We start from the raw sequence: 26,788 nt of genomic DNA, 5'->3' as shown, positions 1-26,788 counted from the left end.
CAGAAGGGTGTCTGAACTTCATGCTCTTTCGGTTCGACCCCCCTATTTGATTTTCACAAAGACAGAGTATCTTTGAGAACTAATCCATCCTTTTTACCTAAGGTCGCTTCAAAAACAATCTGAATCAATCCATTGATCTCCTGTATTTTTCCTAACTATTCAGATAGAGCTGAACAAAAGCTACATTATCTTGACGTCCACCGTCAGCTTAGATATTATTTGGACAGAACAAAAAATTTAGAAAATCTGATCAACTTTTTGTTTCCTATGCGGATAATAAAAAGGCCTTCCTGTTTCTAAAGTGACTTTGTCCAGATGGCTTTCTTGGTCATCACTGAAATTTATATGATCAGGGAAAACAGCTGTGCTCAAAACCTAAAGCACATTCAACTAGGAGTTTAGCTACTTCTACAGCTTTTCAAGCTAGACTGCCTTTGGACACTATTTGTGCAGCGGCCACTTGGGCCACTCCTCACACTTTTGTTTCCCATTACAAATTGGACTTGGCCTCCAGGGACAGAGCCAGTTTTGGCTCTACAGTCCTCAAGAGTTTGTTCCATTGAGCCACCCAGGATAGAGGTGCTAGGACGCGGTCCCATCAAGCAAGAATGAAGGCGAGATTGACAACTTAACATTAAGAAGTTATGTACCTACCATAACGTTCCATGTTAGTTGTCTTCTCTCCCCTTCTTTCTTTCGCCCCTCCCCCCTTCCCCCGGCCTGGACAGACCTTGTATAAGAAACTATTATGCTAAAGACCATTCAGACCTGGTCCTTTTTCCATCTGTAAGTTTCTTCTTCCTTTGGGAAGTATTTTATGCTTGGTGTTATTGCCCTTTGTCAACAAACGAGATCTGGGTACTTACTGCCTTGCATCATGGGATATGGGGCTGCCTCGAGCTGGTAAAAGGAGTTCTCGAGCTAAAGCAAGTGCCGAGTCGGAGCCGAGGATCGGCTCCGAACCCATCAAGCAAGAAAGAAGGCGAGAGAAGACAACTAACATGGAACGTTATGGTAGGTACATAACTTCTTATTTTCTATGATTCTCTGTGGCTCATTTTTTCAGTGATGTTCTTCGTCTCACATTGCTGCAGTCATAACCTGTGGGTAGTCCGCTGTCCTCGGTCAGCCCGAATACCAAAGTGTTAGGCTGGCGTCGGTCATGGTCGCTCAGATCTGACGTCAGTACGCAGTGGTACTAAAGCGCATGACCGACGCCATATCCCCAGACTTTCTTGCCGCATGGTCCGAAGCAGAAGCAGCGTTTGCAAGTGCCGTTCGGCGTCCTGAAATTTTCGTATTCTGAGTTTCAGACCGAAGACCAAGTTGGGCTAAGTACCCCGTTGGGGAATATTTTTGTCTTTTCTTGCCTCAGTTAAATCCGGATGTCAGAAAAAGTTAATAATTGTATTTCTTGTGGGAAACAGATACCTCATAGAGACTACCACTCTCTCTGTATTCCTTGCTTGGGGCCTGAGCACGGCGTGGTAGTCGGGTGTCGCTTTGCTAGATTTAATAAGCGCACCATTAAACGCAGGTTAGATTGTGCTAGACTTGTTTTCGGTAAGCGGTGTAACTACAACATGCCGTCGGATCCTCCGCCCGCTACCGCTAAGAAGCGAAAAGATAAATCGTTAAAGTCTAAGCAGGATGAGTCATCCGTTGCGGACGCCGGTTCTATGGAAACTACGGTTGAATCTGTGGATCCAGCCGAGGTTTCAGCTGAATCACAGGGGGAGCCTTTAATCTTACAGGAATTGGCCTCTCAGGAGTTAGGTCAGGCCGAGGGGGCCTCTCAAGTTTCTGTAGTTCCTTCTTTACATAAGGTTGTTAGGCCTTCTACTTCTGTCACTAAAGCCCCTTCTAAAGCTAGACCTGGTCTTTCTGGCACAGGCGTCAGCCCTAGTTCTTCAGGCTCTGTTCCTAAAAAACATATGTTGAAAATGGCAGAGGATTTGATTACTTTAATCAGAGGTTCTATGCCCCCTCCAGATAAGAGGCCTAGGGTGGAGACAGAGGTGGAGGGATTGGAGCATTCCTCAGATTACTCTGAGTCTTCAGCTGAGGACATTCAGGATTTTCCTCCCTATTCTGATTCAGATGCAGAGGATTCCAGTCCTTCTGCTTCTCCTCCAGAGGATTTTTCCTTTTCTGAAACCCTGCACTCCATGAGGGAGCATTTTAAGTGGGAAGGTCAGGATTTTTCTGATTCTCGTAAGAGGCTTAGGGAATTTTTGTTTTTACCACAACATAGGCCCTTGGCTATTCCCCCTGTTTTGGATGTTGTTCAGGATGTTTTTTCTGAAGCTTCCCTTAATCCTGATTCTTTACCACCTGCCCCTGTCAAGCCAGACAGGTATTACAGAGTTCCAGAGGCTCATAAATATTTGTATAAGAGTCCTAGAGCGGACCCGGAAACTATTAGTCAGGGACCTAAGGGTGTCAGGGCTTCTGTAGTTAAGAATCCAGTTCCTCTGGATAAAGATTCTAGAGCATTGGATAGGTGGGGTAAAAAGTGTATACCTCCACGCTGGCTATGAGGGCTTTAAATTGCCAGTTTCATATGCTGAAGTACCAGAACTTTCTGTTAAGTCAGTTGAAATCTAAGGTAGATGCTTTAGCTGAGGGTATAGAGTGTAAGGAATTGCAAGACTTAGTTCATGCCTCTGATCAGGTAGGTAAGCATTCCTTGCAGTGTGGCTTTGATGCTCTTCAGGCTTCTTCCAGGGTGGCTGCCACTGGTTCAGTTATTCGTAGGCATGGCTGGCTTAAAGATCAGAATTTGTCAGAGCATGTTAAAGCTCGAATTTTGGATGCTCCCCTTCAATCTGAAGTTCTTTTTGGTTCCCCTGTGGAGTCAGTTTTGAAGAAAATGGAAGACAAAGCTAAGTCCATGCAGACGGTTAAGGAATTTTTACAAGTGCAGCCCCCTAAGTTTAGCAGAAATTGGCCTGCAAAAGGATGGGCTTTATCCTTCTTCTGATTTTCATTCTAAGGGCAGATCTAGACGTGGTAGGGGCAGAGCTCATGCTCAGGGTTCTTTCAGACCTAGGACATGGAGTTCTCCTGCACAATCTTCTGGTGAGGGCAGGGGTCAGCCTTTTCGTAAACAGACCCAATGACCTGTATCTCCAGCTGCCAGATTCCTCCTGTCTGGCAGCTCCTCTAGGAGGAAAGTTGGCACTTTTCAAGCAAAATTGGCTTTTGGTCACCCAGGACAAATGGGTGTTGGACATTGTAAATCGAGGCTACAAGTTTTATTTCCACACCTTGCCTCCTTTCAAAGGCATGCCGGACGTACCTCCTCAGCAAAGGCTGGAGGCTCACAAGCAGATTTCTTTACTTTTACAAATGGGGGCTATCCAGGTGGTACCTCCGTCAGAAGTAGGCCTAGGATTTTATTCTCGCCTGTTTCTTGTGCCAAAGAAAGGAAACACTTGGAGGCCAATTCTGGATTTGTCCATTCTCAATACATACCTAGACATTCCAAAGTTCAAGATGTTAACTTTGCAGCAACCACTGCCTCTGCTAGGCAAAGATCACTGGATGGTAACTCTGGATCTCAGAGGCTTATCTTCACATTCCTATCAGGCCCAGCTGCAGGAGGTTCCTGCGTTTTCGGGCTGGTACTTTTCATTATCAGTTCTCTGCATTGCCCTTTGGCTTATCTACTGCACCCAGGGTGTTCACAAAGGTTCTGGCTCCTGTGATAGCCTTCTTAAGACTAAGAGGAATACAAATTTATCCTTATCTGGACGATTGCCTGATTCTTGCTCAAGACAAAGTCAAGTTACTTCAGCATCTACAGTATGTAATGGCAGTTTTAAGGTGCCTAGGGTATTCTGTGAACGAAACAAAGTCCAGTCTAGTACCCTCTCAGGACATGTGCTTTCTGGGTGTGAGACTGAATACAGCCTCTCAGATGGCTTTTTTGACCCCGGACAAACAAAGAAATCTTCCCCTATACTTCCAGCAATTGTCCCTACTGTCCAGGCTGACTGCAAGGACAGTCCTTCAAGCCTTGGGGTTCATGGCATCTTGTATTCTGGTACTTCCCAATGCCAAACTACATATGAGGAAGCTACAATGGTATCTCAAAAGTGTATGGACTCAACACTGCCACGATTTGGACACTGTCATTCAGATAATACCTTGCATCCAAAAGGAATTTTTGTGGTGGGCTCAGGAATGTCACCTAAACAAGGGACTCTCTGTGACCCGACCAGAGGCGAGTCAGATCTTAACGACAGATGCCTCAGACATGGCTTGGGAGCACACTTCAATGGGAAATGGATTCAAGACACGTGGCCTCCCAGACTACAGCATTTGCATATCAACATGAAGGAGATGTTAGCAGTCCAATTTGCACTGATGGCTTTCAAGGATCTACTTCAACCGGGACAGGTGTTGATTCAAACAGACAACACAACAGTCATGTGGTACATCAACAAGCAGGGGGAACCCATTCGTACCCTCTTTGCAGACAAGCTATGATTTTGTGGGAGACTGCTCTGAGTTTGCACGTCACTCTTCAAGCAAGGTTTCTGCCAGGAGCACAGAACTCCTTAGCAGATGTTTTGAGCAGACAGATGGTGGATCCCCACGAGTGGAAATTGGATCCTCATGTATTTCAACGGTTGACAGTGGCAGGGAACTCCAGACATAGATCTGTTCGCTTCTCCACTAAATTTCCAACTGCCAAAATTTTGCACAAAGATGTTTCACCCAAAAGCTTGGAAAGTGGATGCTCTATCTTTCAGTTGGAACAACCTTCACGTCTATGCTTTTCCTCCTCTGCCTCTCCTTCCCAAGGTGCTCTTGAAGGTCAGACAGGACAAGCCTTGCATGATTTTAATAGCTCCAGATTGGCCACGACAGCACTGGTATCCTCTCCTGAGGAGTTTAGTACAGGAGCCTCCTTGGCCTTTGCCACCAATTCCACACCTTTTGTCCCAGGCAAGCAATCATTTCCTCAATGTCAGGATACAGTCCCTGCATCTAACAGCCTGGCATATTCTGTTTTAGACCCTGGGGGGTCGCAGCTTCCTCAACAAGTTTTGAATGTCATATTGGAAGCCAGGCGACCTAGTACTAGGAAAGTTTATGCTGATAAATGGAGGAGATTTTTTCTTTGGAGCACAGCAAAGAGCTTTGATGTTTCAGTGCCTAATTTGAGTGTTACACTACAGTACCTTACAGAATTATTAGACAAGGGTTTGTCTTTCTCCTCCGTGAAAGTTCATGCTGCAGCCATTTCTGCTCACTATGATTGTGACCCACCATTATTTTATCACCCTTTGTTTAAGCAATTTCTTAGAGGGGCAAAGAACATAAGACCCCCACGTAGAGCTCCTACTCCTTCATGGGATCTCAATTTTGTGTTGGAAAAACTCACTTTACCTCCTTTTGAGCCTGCAGCTACATCTGAGTTGAAGTTTTTGTCTTGGAAGACTGCTTTTTGTTGGCCATTACGTCTGCTAGGAGGGTATCTGAATTACAGGCTCTAATGGCAGTTGAACCCTTCCTGATATTCCATAAGGATAGGGTATCCTTGCGTACTAACCCTACTTTTATGCCTAAAGTTGTTTCTAATGTGGCCTTAAACCAATCTATTCATTTGCCTACTTTTTATGCTGATCCCCAAAATAAAGGGGAAAAAATTTTGCATTATTTGGATATTCACAGGCAGTTACGCTGTTATTTGAGCAGAACTAAAGGGTTCAGGCAGACTCAACAGTTATTCATTTCTTTTGCTTTGGGTTCACAAGGAAAAGCTGTTTCAAAGCAAACTATTTCTAAGTGGATTGGCCATTGTATTGCTTTTTGTTATTCTCATCATGGAAAGGATGTTCCGGCTGGGATCAGACCTCATTCCACTAGGGCTACTGCCACTTCTACTGCCTTTTTAAGGGGAGTAGCTACTAAAGATATTTTGGAGGCAGCTACTTAGAGTTCAGTGCACACTTTACTAAACATTACCATTTCCCTCTTTATTCTAAGTCTAGGGCTGGGTTTGCCACTGCAGTTTTACAGGGCATGTTAGCAGCTCCTAATGCTTTTTAATTTTGCCAACCTCCCTTACCTTTGCTTTGGGATTCTACCCACAGGTTATGACTGCAGCAATGTGAGACGAAGAACATAGTACAGTTTTGTACCTACCATAAATGTAGATGTTCGAGGATCCACATTGCTGCAGTCCAATTTTCCCTCCCTCCTTCCCCTCTGTAGTTTGGGGTTGCTGTGTTGCTTTTGGGGTAATTATTTTTCTACATTGGTGGTTGGGTATTTTCAATTTTTGGCTACGGCCTTTTCTTTTTAGGCCTTCTGACATCTGGGGCAAGAAAGACTGAGGATATGGCATCGGTCATGCGCTTTAGTACCACTGCGTACTGACGTCAGATCTGAGCGACCATGACCGACGCCAGCCTAACACTTTGGTATTCGGGCCGACCGAGGACAGCGGACTACCCACAGGTTATGACTGCAGCAATGTGGATCCTCGAACATCTACATTTATGGTAGGTACAAAACTGTACTTTTTTCAGCCACTTTGATACCATATTGTTTGCACAATCTCCAGTGTAACAATCTCGCCACATTATTATGCCTTTCAGTATACAGTCCCTCTGCCGTTAGAGAGTTGCAACCAGCAGTAAGGTATGTGACTGTTTCCAATTCGCTTCCACAAAACCTACATATGTCTGTTTCTCCCACATGTTCAATGGACTTGGTAAACCACTGTGTATGTAGCCCACTATCTTGGGCTGCCAATATTAACCTTTCATTGCTTGATGGAAATTCACCTATCCTTAACCATTCCTGCATTCGTCCTTGATCAAATTGAGGCTCTTCCAGAAGTTTTATATGCTTGCAGCTATATTTATGTTTTTTTTTCACATTTCTTGCCTTCTCATCTGTTCATTCACCTTATATTCTTTCTTTTGTTTTTTAGCACATTCAGTTGCTGTCTGATGTTCTTCATCTCACATTGCTGCAGTCCTTACACTTGGGTAGTCCGCTGTCCTCGGTCGGCCCGAATATCAAAGTATAAGGCTGACGTCGGTCAAGGCGCATTTGACTGACATCAGGACGTCAGGGTACAAATGCGCATGACCGACGTCATATCCTCAGTCTTTTTTGCCGCATGGTCCGATGCAGAAGCAGCGTTGCAAGTGCTGGTTGGCGTTCTGAAATTGTTCGATTTCGGAGTTTCAGACCGAGTCAAAGTTGGCTAAGTACCCGTTGGGGAATATTTTAGTTTTTCTTGCCTCAGTGGTTTACCGGATGTCAGAAAAAGTGAATAATTGTATTTCTTGTGGGAAACAGATACGCATAGAGACTATCATACTTTGTGTATTCCTTGTTTAGGGCCTGGGCACGGCACGACGTTGTTGGGTGTCGCTCTTGTGCTAGATTCAATAGCACTATAAAGAAGATTAGATTGTGCCAGGTTAGTCTTGAGCGGTGCAATTATAAAATGCTGTCGGATGCTCCGGCGCTTCTTCAAGAAGCGCAAGGACAAAGCAGTTAAACCTAGGCTAGACGAACCGTCAGTACCGGACGCCGGTTCTTTAGAGGTGTCGGTGGAGCGGTGGTTCCACGGAGGTTTCTTTGGGATCCCAGGGAGACACTTTGTTATTGCAGGATGTGGCCTCTCAGGAGGCAGGCCAGGCTGATGGGGCTTCTCAGATTACTATACTCCCCCTGCCTAGGGTGGTTAGGCCCTCTCCTTCTGTTTCCAAGGCTTCTCCCAGGGGCAGGCCAGGTTTAGCTTCTGTTGGTGTCACCCCTAGTTCTTCAGGATCTGTGCCCAAGAAGCATATGCTTAAAATGGCAGAAGATTTGATTACTTTGATTAGGGGTTCTTTGCCCCCTCCTGATAAGAGACCTAGGGTGGAGCCTGAGCTAGGGAGTTTTGAGCAGGCTTCGGATGTTTCAGAGTCTTCGGCTGAAGACTTGCAGGAGTACTCTCCTTATTCTGATTCTGATGTGGATGATTCTACTCCTTCTGCTTCTCCTGAGGATTTTTCTTTTTCAGAAACTCTTCATTCCATGAGGGAGCATTTTAAGTGGGAAGGTCAGGACTTCTCTGATTCCAGGAAAAGGCTTAGGGAATTTTTGTTTTTACCCCAGCATAGGCCTTTAGCTATGCCTCCTGTTTTGGATGTAGTGGAAGATGTTTTTACAGAGGCTTCTCTTAATCCTGATTCTTTGCCTCCTGCTCCTGTTAAACCGGATAGGTATTACAGGGTGCCTGAAGCTCATAAGTATCTGTTTAAGAGTCCTAGGGCAGACCCAGAAACTGTTAGCCAGGGGCCTAAAGGTGTTAAGGCTTCTGTTGTCAAGAATCCGGTTCCTGCAGATAAAGAAGCCAGGGCCTTGGATAGATGGGGAAAGAAAGTTTATACTTCTTCCACTCTGGCTATGAGGGCTTTGAATTGCCAGTTTCACATGTTAAAATATCAAAACTATCTCCTTTCACAGTTGAAGTCTAAGGTTGATGCTCTGGCGGAAGGTATTGATTGTAAAGAGTTACAAGGTTTGGTACATGTTTCTGAACAGGTGGGTAAGCATTCTTTGCAATGTGGTTTTGATGCTGTACAGGCCTCGTCTAGTGGCTGCCACTGGGTCAGTTCTTCAGGCACGCCTGGCTGAGGGATCAAAATTTATCTGACCATGTTAAAACAAGGATTTTAGATGCTCCTTTACAATCTGATGTGTTGTTTGGTTCTCCTGTTGAGGCAGTTTTAAAGAAAATGGAAGACAAGGCTAAGTCTATGCAGACTGTTAAAGATTTTTTGCAGGTTCAGCCTCCAAAGTTTAGTAGAAATTGGCCTGCTAAAGGGTGGACGTATCCTCCTTATGATTCCCAGTCTAGGGGTAGATCTAGACGTGGTAGGGGCAGAGCTCAGGGCTCTTTCAGGCCTAGAACAGGGAGTTCTCCTGCACAGTCTTCTGGTGAGGGCAGGGGTCAGTCCTTTCGTAAACAGACCCAATGACCTACCTTTTCAGCTGCCAGAGCCTTCTCGTCTGGCAGCACCTTTGGGAGGAAGGTTGGCACTTTTCAAAGAAAATTGGAGTTTAATTATATTGGATATCATACACCAAGGTTACAGGTTTTATTTCCATACCTTGCCTCCTTTCAGAGGCATGCCAGACGTTCCTCCTCAACAAAGAATAGAGGCTCGCAAGCAAATTTCTCTGTTACTTCAACTAGGAGCCATACAGCCGGTCCCTATGCCAGAAGTGGGCCTAGGATTTTATTCTCGCCTGTTCCTAGTTCCAAAGAAGGGGAACACGTGGAGACCAATTTTGGATTTATCTATCCTCAACACTTATCTGGACATTCCCAAGTTCAAAATGTTGACGTTACAACAGCTTTTACCTCTGCTGGGCAAAGATCATTGGATGGTAACTTTGGATCTCAAGGAGGCTTACCTTCATGTTCCTATCAGGCCCAGCTGCAGGAGGTTCCTGCGTTTTCGGGCTGGTACTTTTCATTATCAGTTCTCTGCATTGCCCTTTGGCTTATCTACTGCGCCCAGAGTGTTCACGAAAGTTCTGGCTCCAGTGATAGCTTTCTTCAGGCTAAAAGGAATACAGACCTATCCTTATTTGGACGACTGCCTGATTCTGGCTCAAGGAAGGGAAGAGCTTCTTCATCATTTGGAATATGTGATAGCAGTGCTAAGATGCCTGGGGTATTCTGTGAACGAAATAAAGTCCAGTCTAGTACCCTCTCAAGACATGTGCTTTCTGGGTGTAAGACTGAATACAGCATCCCAGATGGCCTTTTTAACCTCGGACAAACAAGAGTCTTTCCCTTTACTTCCATCAACTATCTCATCAGTCCGGGCTGACTGCAAGGACAGTCCTTCAAGCCTTAGGGTTCATGGCATCTTGTATTCTGGTGCTTCCCAATGCCAAACTGCATATGAGGAAGCTGCAATGGTATCTCAAAAATGTATGGACACAGCACTGCCAGGATCTGGACACTGTCATTCAAATAATACCTTGCATTCAAAAGGAATTTTGTGGTGGGCTCAGGAATGTCACCTAAACAAGGGACTCTCTGTGACCCGGCCAGAGGCGAGTCAGATTTTAATGACAGATGCCTCAGACAAAGCTTGGGAGCTCATCTAAATGGAAAGTGGATACAAGACAAGTGGCCTGCCAGACTACAACATCTACATATCAATCTGAAGGAGATGTTAGCAGTCCAGTTTGCATTAATAGCTTTCAAGGATTTACTTCTTCCAGGGCAGGTGTTGATTCTAACAGACAACACAACTGTCATGTGGTACATCAACAAGCAAGGGGAACACATTCTTATCCTCTATGCAGGCAAGCAATGATTTTGTGGGAGACTGCTCTCAGTTTACAGCTCAATCTTCAGGCAAGGTTTCTGCCAGGAGCACAGAACTCCTTAGCAGATGTGTTGAGCAGGCAATTATGGATCCCCACGAGTGGAAATTGGATCCTCATGTATTTCAGAAATTGACAGTGTCATGGGAACTCCAGACATAGATCTGTTCGCTTCTCCACTAAACCATCAGCTGCCAAAGTTTTGCACAAAAGGTTTCATCCCACAGCTTGGAAAGTGGATGCTCTTTCTTTCAATTGGAGCAATCTTCATGTGTATGCCTTTCCACCTCTGCCTCTCCTCTCAAAGGTACTTCTAAAGGTCAGACAGGACAAGCCAAGGATGATTTTAATAGCTCCAGATTGGCCTCAACAGCACTGGTACCCATTACTGAGAAGTCTGATGGAAGCCTCCATGGCCTTTGCCTTCGATTCCACACCTGTTGTCACAGGAGGACAGCCATTTGCTCAATGTCAAACTTCACTCTCTTCACCTAACAGCCTGGCATATTCTGTTTTGAACCATAGAGGGTCTCAACTTCTGCAACAAGTTTTGAATGTGATTTTGGAAGCTAGAAGGCCTAGTACAAGGAAAGTGTATGCAGATAAATGGAAGAGATTTTTATTTTGGAGTGCAGCAAAGGATTTTGATGTTTCTGAGCCTAATTTAAGTGTGGCTCTTCAATATCTTACTGAGTTACTGGACAAAGGTTTGTCCTTCTCTTCTATTAAGGTTCATGCTGCAGCAATTTCAGCTCACTATGAATGTGACCCTCCATTGTTTTCTCATCCTTTGTTCAAGCAATTTCTTAGAGGGGCAAAGAATATAAGACCCCCACGTAGAGCTCCTACTCCTGCATGGGATCTCAATTTTGTGTTGGAGAAACTCACTCTACAACCTTTTGAGCCTGCAGCTACTTCTGAGTTGAAATATTTATCATGGAAGACTGCTTTTTGTTGGCCATTACCTCTGCAAGAAGGGTTTCTGAATTACAGGCCCTTATGGCAGTTGAGCCTTTCTTGATTTTCCATAAGGATAGGGTATCTTTCATTACTAATCCTTCCTTTATGCCTAAGGTGGTTTCTAGTGTGGCTTTAAACCAAACTATTCATTTGCCTACTTTTTATGCAAATCCCCAAAATAAAGGGAAAAGATTTTGCACACTTTAGATGTACACAGGCAGTTGCGATATTATTTGGACAGAACTAAAGGGTTCAGGCAGTCTCAGCAGTTGTTTGTTTCTTTTGCTTTGAGTTCTCAGGGCAAGCCTGTGTCAAAACAAACTATTTCTAAGTGGATTGGGTTTTGCATTGCTTTCTGTTATTCCCATCATGGCAAGGAGATTCCAGCTGGGATTAGGCCTCATTCCACTAGGGCTACTGCCACTTCGACAGCCTTTTGAGGGAGTGGCAACCAAGGATATTTTGGAGGCAGCTACTTGGAGTTCAGTGCATACTTTCTCTAGGCATTATCACCTACCACTTTACTCTAAATCCAGGGCTGGTTTCGCCACTGTTGTTTTGCAGGGCATTTTGGCAGCTCCTGCTTCCTTAGTTTGGCCATCCTCCCTTACCTCTGCTTTGGGATTCTACCCAAGTGTAAGGACTGCAGCAATGTGAGATGAAGAACATAGTACAGTTTTGTACCTACCATAAATGTAGATGTTCGAAGATCCACATTGCAGTCCAATTTACCCTCCCTCCTTCCCTCTGTAGTTAGAGGTGGTTTGGGTTGGGTTGTAAATATTGTGTATATTGTATATATTGTACATATAATTAGTGCAAGGGTGGTTGGTTGTTTGTTTGCTGTCTTTTGGTTTTGACCTTTTTTTTTAGGGTCTTCTGACATCTGGGGCAAGAAAAGACTGAGGATATGACGTCGGTCATGCGCATTTGTACCCTGACGTCCTGATGTCAGTCAAATGCGCCTTGACCGACGTCAGCCTTATACTTTGATATTCGGGCCGACCGAGGACAGCGGACTACCCAAGTGTAAGGACTGCAGCAATGTGGATCTTCGAACATCTACATTTATGGTAGGTACAAAACTGTACTTTTTTTATCCACTTCTGGTTTGATTTCCATTTGTGCTTGACGTCAATATGCTTCTGCTAAATTAAGCAGAGATGTCATCTTAGATTTATTCTCCTCATGTTTCAAAACTTTCACCACATTTAGATCTTGTGAGGTCAGTAAATGTGTGAAGTCTCTCATTTGCAGATCTATACTTGTAATCAATTTCAAGGAGGCCCATCCCTCTTTCAGAATGGGGAATATATAATCTTGATATACACTGATATTTATAAATTATTTGGTGAGCATGAAGTATCCTTCTTGTTTTAATATCCAATCTATCCAACAATTTTTGGGGCCAATCAATCACTCCAAAACTATAAGTTAGGACAGGAAGAGCAAATTGATTTATAGCTTGGATCTTATTCCTAGGTGTCAATACTGATTTCAGGATTAATTTAAGTCTTCTAAAGTACTCTTTACTAAGCTTTATTCGCATTTGTTCATGTTTTATTGCTGATTCTTCATCAGTTTCCAAGTATTTATACACCCCCCTCTTGCTCAAGTTGTTTTATATCACATTATTGTCCCAAACTGATGTTTTCCTGGTGCTGCAGTTTTCCTTTTTTAAAGGTTGCTTTTGCACATTTATCAAGACCAAATGACATTCCAATATCATCTGAAAAAGTTTTGACAACCTGCAGCTGTGCTTTCAGTTCCTCATCTGATGAGCTATACCTTTTAAAATCATTGACAAAGAGAAGATGAGAAGTCATTAAACTTTCTTGTTTTGGCTTAATTGCAAAGTGGTCTGCCACTGTTTCATGGTTATTGTAATGTAGTCAATAAGTGTAGGATGTATCTTATACATTTTTAAGCACTCTTTATCCATGAATGTGGGATACCATCAAATGCTTTTTTATAGTCAATCCATGCCATACTTAGATTATTTCCTTTCTTACAGTTCTCCACTATAATTTTATTTAACAAATGATCCTTTGTTCCATATGACTTTCTTTTATTGCCCTTTTATTCTACTGCCATAATTGAGTTTTCTTCTAAATGACTATAAACTCTGTCGGCGTCAATCCCTGTGTATAGTTTATACGTCGTCGGAAGGCAAGTTATTGGTCTATAATTTTTAGGGTAGCTTGCAGGTTGACTCTTAAGTAAGAGCATTGTTTTTTCTGTTGTTAACCAGTGCGGTGTCTGTTCAGGGTATGCATATAAGTAGTTCTTACTCATGGCTAGATCCTCGTGTAAAGAAGTTAATACTTTAAACCAGAAGTTAGGTACCGCATCTGGGCCTGGGGTTTTCCAATTAGAGGTTTTTCTCAAGTTTGTTTCAATCTCTCTGGCTGTTATTTCATCCCATTTCATATCTTGTACCTTTAAACTTCTTATTCTTTCTTACTTCTTCTGTCCATTTAGCATCTTTATGTTCCACAGGATCCTCATAGATACTTCTCCAAAATGTATCTACTTCCTCTTTTTTTGGTGGTCGATAAGTTCCTTTTACCTTATTTCCCATTTCTCTATGAAACTTTTCTGGGTCATCAGTAAATTGCTTATTTTGTGCTTTTCCTGTATATTTATCTTCGTATCTTCTGAGTCTTTCCGTATGCTTCGAAATTTTTAGTTTGTCTCCAATAGTGCATAATAGATCCTGGTCTCTTCTAATATTGCACACTACTTTTATCACATCTGTCTTTCTTAGTGTTTTTGTTGATCTGTTCCCTCTTCTATAATCTTCTAACAATGACACTTCTTGTCTTTGCTGCTTTATAGTTTTCTCTGTTCGATATTTCTATGATGGTATTCACTTTCACCCCCCCTTTCCCTCGCTACCCTATGTTCCTGTGGTAGAATTTTATCAGTTAATTTAGCAGCACAGTAATATATTCTGTTTACTTCTGTTATATCTCATTGGTCTCTATGGACAGTTCTAATTACTGTGTATTTGTTTTATCAAGCTTCTGACTTTTGGGGTTTTATTAACCTTCTGCAGTCTATTTCTCTCATTGATCTTGATATATCTGTCTTTGTCTATTAAATCATGCAACTCTTCTCTTAACTCCTTTTCTTCCAAACCGAGGGCCCATCCATTATTTTCCATTTCCTGTGTCATTCTATAGAAAGTTCTATAACATCTTCTTGTGGCACATTCTCTTCAATTTCATCATATGGAAACTCACTGGCCTATCACTCCTCAACACTGACTGCATCAGAGTTTCCTGTTCCTTTACTTCCCGTCTAGCTTTAAGTGAACTTTTATACTGGTTTTCTATGGAAGGCTCCGAAATATCTTTATATGGCACCTGACCTGTTTCCTGTTCCACTGATTTCCCCTTAATTTTGATATGCATTGCTCTATCCTGTTGTGGTGCTTTTTGCATTTGATTTTCTACACTGAATCCTTCTCTTTGCAGCTGTTCCATTACCTTAGTTTCTATTTCTTTGACTTCTCAATTACTAATCTCTTTTTCTACTTTTTCCTCTTAGTCATCTTATTTTTTGTATTGTAAAGTTTTCCATATCTGGATTCCTTTGCCTATATTTTTCTTCAAATATCTTTGGTGCTGCTCTTTTTGTATTGGTTAGATTTGCTTTCTCCTTTGCATAAATGTTATACCATATTAAATCTTTTTTCCTTTCCCCTGTCCATATTTTTTCTTCACATGTCTCCTGATATTCTTGCTTTTCCTTATTCTGGGGACTCGCTCCATGCTGTGATGTAATCTGTTTTAGACCTTCTACATTAAATCCTTCACTTTGCAGGCACTCCATAACTTCAACTTCTATTTCTTTAACTTCTACTTTACTAATCGGCTTTTCTACATTAAATTTTTGTGCTTTTAGTCTTTTATTGTGAAATTTTTCATATCTGGATGCCTTTGCCTATATTGTTCTTCGAATATCTTTGAAGCTGCCTTCTGTATATTAGTTAACTTGGGTTTCTCCTTTGCATAAATATTGTACCATATCAAATCTCTCTTTCTTTCCGATGTCCATATTTCTTTTTTATATTTTTCAAATTTCTCTAGGTTTTGTTGTTTATACTTCCTCACTTTCTCAGAGGTTTCTTTTACCAAAGAGATCAAAGTTTCTTGATCTATATACTGTTTTTCAAAAATCTGTTGTATTAATGAAAGCAGATTTTTATTTGAAGCTTGTGACAGTTTTTCCTGCGGAAGTATTTGTCATTCCTCTAATTTCTCTCTTAATCGTTTTGTATATCCTGTGTCTGGAAATTCTGGGCTTTTTACATAATAGTAACAATACATAATTTATTTCTTATCCTCAATAGTCCATTCTGTCGTCTTTATGGCTCTTCTTTGGCCAATCAATTGTTGTTTTTGTGGGCTGCTACTTCCTTCTACAACAGGCCTGGCCCCATTGTAGGATTGTTTCCATATTTTGAGGATTCTACACTGTCATTATTTCCAGTCCTGACACCAGTGCGCCTACCAGGATTGGGCACTTTTTTAATCTGGGTTTTGTGTACCCAGCTATCTTTTTTATTTTTGATTTACTTCTGTCCATGATGTATGCTATATAAATACAGTCTGTATATATCAGTGTCGCCTTGGTGAGATTTTGTGAAAAACAGGGTCTACCTCGCGAAGGTACTCACCAAGACTTGAGGATGAATTCAATTTTAGCACTACCACACTCCAATAAGTTTGAAGGTATGATACTTTATTGGGGTTCTTAGTTACCAATTTATGCGAGGTTATGAATTTCGTTGCCATTACCTTGAAATTTTCCCAAGTAATCTTGAATTTATCTAACCAATTTTTTGCAATAAAATGCTAGTGGACAGATTGTAATTATGATGTGTTTGTGTATGCCAGTGAGGTAATTAGGTGTTATGCGGAGAATTGCTGTTTCCCATGAAACTATTATGAATATTATCATTATTCACAACCTGTAGTGGATGATGATATCCCCCCATGGAATATCCTTACAGGACAGTAAGAGCAGCACAGTATTTTAACTCTTAAACGTCTGCTGTATCACTGATGTGTAAAAGGAAATTTGTTAGCATTTAAGGTAATACAAAACATGAAAAAATAGGTGAGCTTTTTAGTGTGTGTGTGTGTGTGTGCGTGCGTGTACAAGTATGTGAAGCAGACAGTAGACCTACCTATTGTAAGCTTCAGTCCATTTAAAAACTCCTGCATATCCTACTGAATCACATCTTTGTTTACAAAAAATGATCTGAGGAAAAGTGTTAGATCTCGCACGCCATGCAGATGTAAACTAAATAAGAGTGAACCCAGAAAGATTCTTGATTGTACTGAAAAGAAGGCAAGAAGTTACCCATCACCTTCTACACCACAGCTATTGCAGTACACACACACACACACACACACACACACACACACACACACACACACACACACACACACACACACACACACACACACACCATTAAGTCTATTGACTTTTCCATCCCATTTATATATTCATAGAGCTTGCATGGCAGTCAGTTGCTGAGGTACATCAGTGTTTTAAACTGACATCTATCAGACTTCTTTGCCTTCTGCTTACAGTACAGTTATCAGAAAAGGAACACACATTTTTTAACAGCTCATTCAGTCATTATAACATCTGTTCTGGACAATCAGACTTTTTGAAAGTAAGATGATTATGATAAGTAGCAGGCAATGTTGAAGAACAGCCCCCATGTGGAGGAGTGCTGGGTTTGGTTTTGCATAAGACACTTAACTTAAAAAAAGTACGAATTGCCATTTTGTTTTCATAACAGAAAGTTCAATATTTTGGTGGAGACTCCGTTTGAAAACTTCCCAATTTCATTTAGCACAAAACTACCACAATGAATCAACAATTCTATGAAGAAAAAAAGTTGCACATATGAGGTCCAAAATTAATATTACAGCTGTATCATGGGTAGAGGTAAACCTAAGAGTTTACTGAAAACAATTTAGCAGGCAACTGAGTAAATGTCAGGAAAATCCTACTAGGACAGCTGAACTTTATTTGGGGTTAACTAGAGTCAGTTTAATTGATGGCAGGTGTGTACCCAAGACTGAATGCTGTAATTAAATCAAAAGGTGCTTCAACAAAGTATTAGTTTAAGGGTGTGCACACTTATGCAACCAGCTTATTGTACATTTTTTATTTTTGTTATATTTTTTCCCCTAACAGATTTGTTTGTTTTTCAATTGAATTGTACAGGATACAGGTCACATTAAAGGTGGGAAAAGTTTTGAAATTATTTATCATGGTCTCATTTTTTGTATATCACAAAAAAATGGCATTTCAATAGGGGTGCATAAACTTTTTATATCCACTGTACATATGTTTCCCTACATTCCTATGCATTTGTCACTGTATGTCTGTGTCTGTATGCATATCTACTGCATCGTTTACTTCTCTACAAGTGGTGTATACAGTCTGCTCCAGTGCACTGCAATTATTTAATTCTGTGCCACATTTTCTTGCATAGCTGAGCAGCCTGTGCAAAGGCACGCACAACATTTGTACAAATCCCTATTAAAAAAAATCATTATGTGACTGAATTTTGCATTATTTGTACTTCTGCCTCTGCAAGTGGTTAGTTCTCTGTCACCCTCTTGGCTCTTTTTCTCTCCATCAGGCACCAGGAGTAAGGGTTGGGTGAACTGGAGAGTGACCATCATCCTGCTGACTGGTAGATTTAGGACCTGTATCTTGTGCAACCGCCAAGCTCACTTCCAGGAATCAAGACCTATAAGGAAAATGTTCCTACTTCTGTGGTGGCATGCCTATCTTGGTGCCATCTAGGAGATGCAGTGTGACACTGTGGCCACACTCCTTCACTTGTAATATACCTTCTAGACTGTGATTCACCCCCATCTCAGCCTGACATGTATCCTGCTTTGCTGTTTGGTCAGCAAAGGCAACACAAAAGCTGAACAACTCATCAGCATGCAGTCATCATCCCTCCCACACCCAAGAAACGTGAGCAGGCACAGCCCTTAATTTCTCTCTTCAGATCCCTTCAAGGCCAAGGGCTCTAATTGAACACTGGCCTTCTGAGTTGTAGCTAGGGCTCCGTCCTTCTATCTCACTGAGCTAAATACTGGATTGTACATGCTTGTTAAAAAACGTATGTTGATGAGATATAAATGAATGAAAGATTTTTTATTAAAAAGTCTTTTTATTCCAGTATTACAGTGGGTGAGGGTGTAATTTCTAAAGTCATAATTTATTCAAATTTTGGACACTAAGTTAAGTTCCAATTTAAAGATAATTAAAATAATTGTGTAACATCTTTATTCCAGAGGCAGTAACATTTATTTATTAGTAAGTTGTTTAATTTTGATGACCAATTAGAGCCTAGTGAACTAGGGTAGCCATATATCTATCTATATATATATATATCTATATATCTATACATATCTATATATATATCTATGTATATATATATATCTATCTATATATATCTATCTATATGTATATATATATATATATATATATATATATATATATATATATATATATGGGTCTACTTTAGAACACCGACCGCCAGTTCGGCGACACACAAACCACCGACACCAAATAACCGACAACGCAAACACGAACACCATTACACCGACACTAAACGTGAACAACACATTACACTACATTACATATCCACTAGCCTAACCCTAAGGTCCGACACTCCCAAGACACTTACTCCTACCTGCACCCTAACCCTAACTCACTTAACCCACCCTAACCCTAAGGTCCAACAGTACCAGACACGCATCTCTACCTGCACCCTATTCCTAACTTACTTAACCCACCCTAAAACATAAACCCATCACTAACACACACTTACATTACCCAAACCCTAACTCCGACACTACCGCACACTCACCTTTCACACACCCTAACCCTAAATCCCTCACTATTGCACACTTACCTGTCCGCTCCCTAATCCAAAATCCCTCACTATCGCATACTTACCAAGTCGCGCTTACACGTTACCCTTGTCGGTCTTCCAGCTGTCGGGATTTCAGCATGTTGGTCAACTGCGTTGTCGGTCCTTTCGCGTTCCTCTTCCGCGTGTCGGCGAACTGACGTTTTGGTAATTTGAAGAGGACCCATATATATATATAGTAATCTTTCAACTTCACATTATCCTGTGACCCATGTAGTGGATCCCTTTGTCTTAGCAGTATATAGTCTCTCCATTTGTTTGCAGTATTGAAGATACATTCATTTCCAGCTACCCGCACACCGTGATAAGGTCAACAGTGCAATTTTTCAATTAATCACTTATAGTCTGCAAATTCATGAAAGCTTGACAAGTTTCAAGGCTAAGGGTTAACAGTGTGTGCGAATGTTAACATTATGGGCCCAATTTCAAAAGACTTGCTTTCAGTGTAAGTGACCACTTACACTGAGAGCAGGTCTTATGGAGTCTGCCCCCCCACTGTAGCCTGTATATAAATTAGCCTTACACTGAAGTAAGTCACCTACACCAATATCAATTCTTTCAGAATTGGGGCAGGCTTAGACCAAGAGCAATTCTTTTAGGATCTGGCCATATCTTTACCAGATACCATACTTATTTACTACTTGTGGCTTCTGGTAAAGCACTTGAGAAATTTATTTTTCATACAGGTTACATATGTAAGAAGTGCTTAATTGCATGGTTGCCAGTGTCACCACATTCAGCAAGCTGAATGTGATTATGTAGTAATTGTTCTAAAGTTTCTGCAAAACTAGAAATAAAGGCTATATGAACATGCATAAGGACAATATCCTGCAAGCACTGTAATTTTGTCAAGCTAAGAACCAGTATTACAGTAAATCTCGATCTTAATTTTATATTCTTCATTATATTAGGTTGCAAGTGGTTTACTTGTTTGTTTTTATTTCTTAGGACTGATCGTTACCATTCCCTTTAGGATGCCTTTTTATCCTGAAAATTATATCTGATCCAGATTTCAAAAAAATGGCGTAATATTTGCTAAATATCTGAGTAGAATGAAATAAAAGTGCTTTGATACTACAGAGTCCCGTAAAATAAACCACAGATGCCAACTTGTTATATTGCCATTTTGGAAATGGATTTGCATTTCATAATAAAAGTATTAGATTAGTTTCAATTGATCAACCCATCTCTTCTTGATACCTGTTTTATTTACAGCTGATTACAACTGTACTTTTCTGTGAAATTACTGGAAACATCTTGAGCATTGTCTAATTTAATAACCCCAAGCAAGAAGTGTTTTTGTATAGATATTTAGGAGTAGTTGAGTTTCCTTCCTCTGTCTCCCTATGATGGATTCTAATCCACTCAGTGTGATAGATGACAACAGGGAAGGTTATTTGCAGCTTTTGTGTACATTAGCAGTTCTGTGAATCACTTTTTTGCAATGATAAGTTTAGAAAGGTTAGTTAAGGAAGATATAGGATTCATTCAAATCCACTGGTTGTGTTAGAGATTACGAATATAAGGCTGAGAATAATTCTGTTGTAAATATGCTGAAAGATAAAGCATAGAATAAAAAGTTTGCTTGAATATATGTATAGAGTTTAGCAATGTAAAATGTGCATTCATACTGTATGTATAACAGACAGGCTTCTCTTCACAGCATCAAAAAGAAAAAGCCTATCAAAGAAGTATTGGAAAGTAAGCGTTACATGATTAACAGACATCCTTTTTTATAAACTCAGCAATACGTGTTCTTTTTTTCAGAAGGAACAGAACAGGTGTTTCCTTTCATTTTTCTGTTTTTCTGATTGCGTGCATTTGTGCATTTTCACATCAGCAGAACTGCTGACGGGACAATAGAAAAGTCTAAAACAGTCATTATGTGACTTCCCACAGAAGGCCAAAAAAATACCAAGAGGAAATAATCTGTGCAGACTAGCACCTCATATAACAACTGTTGTAATTCTGCTATGTGAGAAAGGGACAGAGAGAGGTATTTTTTAGAAGTCATCATTCATATCTGTAATGAAGGAAACCTTTGTAAATATATGCTACAAAACTGACAGAGTACGTGTGGTTTATTATAAAAAATAAGTCATCTGTAACTGTGCTTATAGCTGCAAAATATATTTCTTTATCAGTGTGCAGTTTGAAAGGCTTGGTGCTTTAAATAGACTACAGATGGAGTCATGCAAAGCTCTGTTTCTCTGATTCAGCAGTAAACAGCACAGCAAGACTGTGTGTCTTAAGAAGACTTTGGATCCAGCACAGCATAGAAGAGATCACAAATTAAAATAAATTTTTCAGGTTGCACTTACTGAAACGTTTCTGTCCCATAAGTCTTTGCATGTCTTTACAAAGTTAAAAATAAGTAATGCATTTTGGTTTTAGTTGTTGGATAATGCACTTTGAAGCTAACATTTTGTGTAATATTTATTAGGTTGAGAAGAATCTAAGCTATCAGAATTTGGTGGAGTGGACCAATCCCAACATGATGGACAATATGGAAATCATGGTGCAAATTCCAAAATTTAAGCTTGAGGATAGCTATGATCTTAAGCCAAAGCTGATAAGCATGGGAATGGTAGATGCATTCAGCCCAGGACAGGCTAACTTCTCTGGAATGTCAGACAGAAATGATCTACATTTGTCAAAGGTGGTCCATAAAGCATTTGTGGAAGTAAATGAGGAGGGAACAGAGGCAGCAGCTGCCACTGCGGCTGTCATGATGCTCCGTTGTGCACCACGGTTTGAGCAGTTTAATGCTGACCATCCATTTCTATTCACTATTCTAGATTGTAAAACCTCCACCATCCTTTTCCTTGGCAGATTCTGTTCCCCATAAGCTCTTTATGCAGTAGCATTGTTTAGATGCTGTTTCTTTCATCTGAATAATGAAATAAGCTTTTGTAAAGTTTATAACTCCACCATTAAAAATACCCGAGTGCTTGCTTATTGTGTAATGCCATTATTTCTGGAGTGTGTTGAAATTAAAGAGTTGCTGCTACCCAAATGGCTTATGGTATAAAACAATAAAATCAGTCCTGAAGTGCTGTATTGCTTGCTTTCCAACAAGTTATTATCATTAACAGTGCTGGTTTCTGTCCTTCATCCAGTCAGCCATGGTGGTAGTGTCATATGTACTGTTTTCGAGTCTGGTTACTCAGTACATGGAATAGCTGATAACATTAAAGATTAATATTTTGTCTGCATGAGTTGTCCATTTGTTAACATTTTACATTTCTTCCAAGGGGTAACATATTTATAACAGACTGTGCTCTGTATTGTTCAGATTTGTAAGAACTCATTATGCAAACTATTGTACCATATTGTATGAACTACAGAGAGATGAACAGATGAGCCCAATAACTATATCTCTGAACATAAAAACATATATAAAATCATCATTGTATGTAATAGCTCTGTTTTTGTTTTAAATTGTACAGTGGCACCACATAATTGGCTAGTTATTCTCTCATTCCCTTTTTTATAAAGTGGAATGCAAAACATATTTGTTCTTAATGAGTAACGTAGTTAAAAATTTTCTGTAGAACTCCTACTCCTTCATTGGGATCTCAATTTTGTGTTGGAAAACTCCGCACTTTACCTCCTTTTGAGCCTGCAGCTACATCTGAGTTGAGTTTTTGTCTTGGAAGACTGCTTTTTGTTGGCCATTACTTCTGCTAGGAGGAGTATCTGAATTACAGGCTCTAATGGCAGTTGAACCCTTCCTGATATTCCATAAGGATAGGGTATCCATAACGTACTTAACTACTTTTATGCCCTAAAGTTGTTTCTAATGTGTAGCCTTAAACCAATCTATTCATTTGCCTACTTTTTTATACTGATCCCACAAAATAAAGGGGAAAAATTTTTGCATTCATTTGGATATTCACAGGCAGTTACGCTGTTATTTGAGCAAGAACTAAAAGGGTTCAGGCAGACTCAACAGTTATTCATTTCTTTTGCTTTTGGGTTCACAGGAAAAGCTGTTTCAAAACAAACTATTTCTAGAGTGGATTTAGGCCATTGTATTGCTTTTGTTATTCTCATCATGGAAAGGATGTTCCGGCTGGGATCAGACCTCATTCCACTAGGGCTACTGCCACTTCTACTGCCTTTTTAAAAGGAGTAGCTACCTAAAGATATTTTGGAGGCAGCTACTTAGAGTTCAGTGCACACTTTTACTAAACATTACCATTTCCCTCTTTATTCTAAGTCTAGGGCTGGGTTTGCCACTGCCCAGTTTTTGCACAGAGGCATGTTAGCAGCTCCTAATGCTTTAATTTTGCCAACCTCCCTTATACCTTTGGCTTTGGGGATTCTACCCACAGGTTATGACTGCAGCAATGTGAGCCAGAAGAACATAGTACAGTTTTGTACCTACCATAGTAATGTAGATGTTGGGGATCCACATGCTGCAGTCAAGCTCTCCCTCCCTCCTTCCCCTCTGTAGTTTTGGGGAGTTTGCTGTGTGTTGCTTTTAGGGGTAATTATTTTTCTACATTTAGAGGTTGGTTGCGCATTATTTTCAATTTTTGGCTATAGCCTTTCTCTTTTAAGCCTTCTGACATCTGGGGCAGAAAGACTGAGGATATGGCATCGGTCATCTTGACTTTAGTACCACTGCGTACTGGCGTCAGATCTGGCTGACCGCGACCGGCGCCAGCCTAACACTTTGGTATTCGGGCGACCGAGGTTAGCGGACTACCCACAGGTTATGACTGCAGCAATGTGGATCCTCGAACATCTACATTTATGGTAGGTACAAACTGTACTTTTTTCAGCCACTTTGATACCATATGTGTTTGCACAATCTCCAGTGTAACTAATCTCGCCCATCATTATTATATGCCTTTCCAGTATACAGACCCTCTGCCGTTAGAGAGTTGCAACCAGCAGTAAGGTATGTGTTTCTTCCAATTTCGCTTCTTACAAAACCTACATATGTCTGTTTCTCCCACATGTTCAATGGACTTGGTAAAACCACTGTGTGTCTTAGCCCACTATCTTAAAATTATTAACCTTTCATTTGGCAGTGGAAATTCACCTATCCTTAACCACCATTTCCTGCATTCGATCCTTGATCAAATTGAGGCTCTTCCAGAAGTTTTTCTATAACTTGCAGCTATATTTATGTTTTTTTTTCACATTTCTTGCCTTCTCATCTGTTCATTTCACCTTATATTCTTTCTTTTGTTTTTAGCACATTCAGTTGCTGTCTGATATTTCTTCATCTCCATTGCTGCAGTCCCTTACACCCGTTGGGTAGTCCGCTGTCGGTCGGTCGGCGAATATCAAAAGTATAAAGGCTGGCGTCGGTAAAAGCGCATTTGACTGACATCAGGGCGTCAGGGCCACAAAGGTACACCGTCGCATGACCGGCGTCATATCCTCAGTCTTTTTTGCCGCATGGTCACGATGCCAGAAACGAGCGTTACTGCAAGTGCTGGTTGGCGTTCTGAAATTGATTCGATTTCGGAGTTTTCAGACCGAGTCAAAGTTGGCTAAGTACCCGTTGGAGGAATATTTTAGTTTTTCTTGCCTCAGTGGTTTACCGGATGTCAGAAAAAAAGTGAATAATTGTATTTCTTGTGAAACAGATACCGCATAGAGACTATCATACTGTGTATTCACTTGTTTTAGGGCCTGGAGCACCGGCGTTGTTGGGTGTAGCGCTCTTGTGCTGGAATTCAATAAAAGCGCACTATAAAGAGAAGATTGGGTGTGCCAGGTTAGTCTTGGGAAGCGGTGCAATTATAAAATGCTGTCCGGATGCTCCGGCGCCGGCTTCGAAGAAGCGCAAGGAACAAAACAGTTAAACCCTAGGCTGAAGCGAACCCGTCCCGAGTGCCGGGGACCGCCCGGTTCTTTAGAAGTGTCGGTGGAGCCAGGTGGATTTCCACCGAGGAAGTTTCTTTGGGATCCCAGGAGACACTTTGTTGTTGCAGGATGTGGCCTCTCCAGGAGGCAGGCCCCAGGCTGATGGGGCTTCTCAGATTACTATACTCCCCTCCTGCCCTGAGGGTGGTTAGGCCCTCTCCTTCTGTTTTCCAAGGCTTCTCCCAGGGGAGCAGGCCAGGTTTAGCTTCTGTTGGTGTCACCCCTAGTTCTTCAGGATCTGTGCCCAAGAAGCATATACTTAAAATGGCAGAAGATTTGATTACTTTGATTGGGGGTTCTTTGCCCCCTCCTGATAAGAGAGACCTAGGGTGGAGCCTGAGCTGGGGAGTTTGCAGGCAGCAGGCTTGGATGTTTCAAGAGTCTTGACTGAAGACTTGCAGGAGTACTCTCCTTATTCTGATTCCTGATGTGGATGATTCTACTCCTTCTGCTTCTCCTGAGGTTTTCTTTTCAGAAACTCTTCATTCCATGAGGGAGCATTTTAAGTGGGAAGGTCAGGACTTCTCTGATTCCAGGAAAAACAGGAATTTTGTTTTTACCCCCAGCATAGGCCTTTGGCTATGCCTCCTGTTTTGGATGTAGTGGAAGATGTTTTTACAGAAGCTTCTCTTAATCCTGATTCTTTTGCCTCCTGCTCCTGTTAAACGGATTAAGGTATTACAGGGTGCCTGGAAAACTCATAAGTATCTGTTTAAGAGTCCTAGGGCAGAACCCAGAAACTGTTAGCCAGGGCCTAAAGGTGTTAAGGCTTCTGTTGTCAAGAATCCAGTTCCTGCAGATAAAGAAGCCAGGGCCTTGGATAGATGGGGAAAGAAAGTTTATACTAACTTCCACACTCTCTGGCTATGAGGGCTTTGAATTGCCAGTTTTCACATGTTAAAATATCAAAACTATCTCCTTTCACAGTTGAAGTCTAAGGTTGATGCTCTGGCGGAAGGTATTGATTGTAAGAGTTACAAGGTTTGGTACATGTTTCTGAACAGGTGGGTAAGCATTCTTTGCAATGTGGTTATGATGCTGTACAGGCCTCGTCTAGGGTGGCTGCCACTGGGTCAGTTCTAACCTTGAGCCACTTGAGCCGCTGGCTGAGGGATCAAGAATTTATCTGACCATGTTAAAACAAAGGATTTTAGATGCTCCTTTACAATCTGATGTGTTGTTTGGTTCTCCCTGTTGAGGCAGTTTTAAAGAAAATGGAAGACAAGGCGGCTAAGTCTATGCAGACTGTTAAAGATTTTGCAGGATTTCAGCCTCAAAAGTTTAGTAGAAAATTGGCCTGCTAAAGGTGGGCGTATCCTCCTTATGATTCCCAGTCTAGGGGTAGATCCCTAGGCCCGTGGTAGGGGCAGAAGCTCAGGGCTCTTTCAGGCCCTAGAACAGGAGTTCTCCTGCACAGTGCTTCTGGTGAGGGCAGGGTCAGGTCCTTTAAGTGAAACAGACCCAATGAGCCTACCTTTTCAGCTGCAGAGCCTTCTGGGTACAGCGGCACCTGCTGGGAGGAAGGTTGGCACTTTTCAAAGAAAATTGGAGTTTAATTATATTGGATATCATACACCGCAAGGATTACAGGTTTGT

The 26,788-nt window shown here is 41.4% G+C and overlaps 1 protein-coding gene across 3 annotated transcripts in view; it reads left to right on the top strand.

The window, feature by feature from the left end:
- The window catches only part of LOC122798124 (leukocyte elastase inhibitor-like), a 524,655-nt gene extending 502,438 nt beyond the window's left edge, over positions 1-22,217 (top strand). For all 3 annotated transcript variants that reach the window (XM_044066821.1, XM_044066820.1, XM_044066822.1), the window contains exon 7: positions 21,750-22,217. In XM_044066821.1, the coding sequence (XP_043922756.1) occupies positions 21,750-22,154 (405 nt within the window). In that variant the 3' untranslated portion in view covers positions 22,155-22,217. The remainder of the gene's footprint in view (positions 1-21,749) is intronic.
- Positions 22,218-26,788: the final 4,571 nt, after the last annotated feature.

This window comes from Protopterus annectens, chromosome 3.part1 (genome assembly GCF_019279795.1).
Source record: "Protopterus annectens isolate FY-2018-M chromosome 3.part1, PAN1.0, whole genome shotgun sequence".
Classification (NCBI taxonomy): Eukaryota; Metazoa; Chordata; order Ceratodontiformes; family Protopteridae; genus Protopterus; species Protopterus annectens.
The sequence above is the reverse complement of the archived record's forward strand: the minus strand, read 5'-3'. Positions and strand labels throughout refer to the sequence as shown.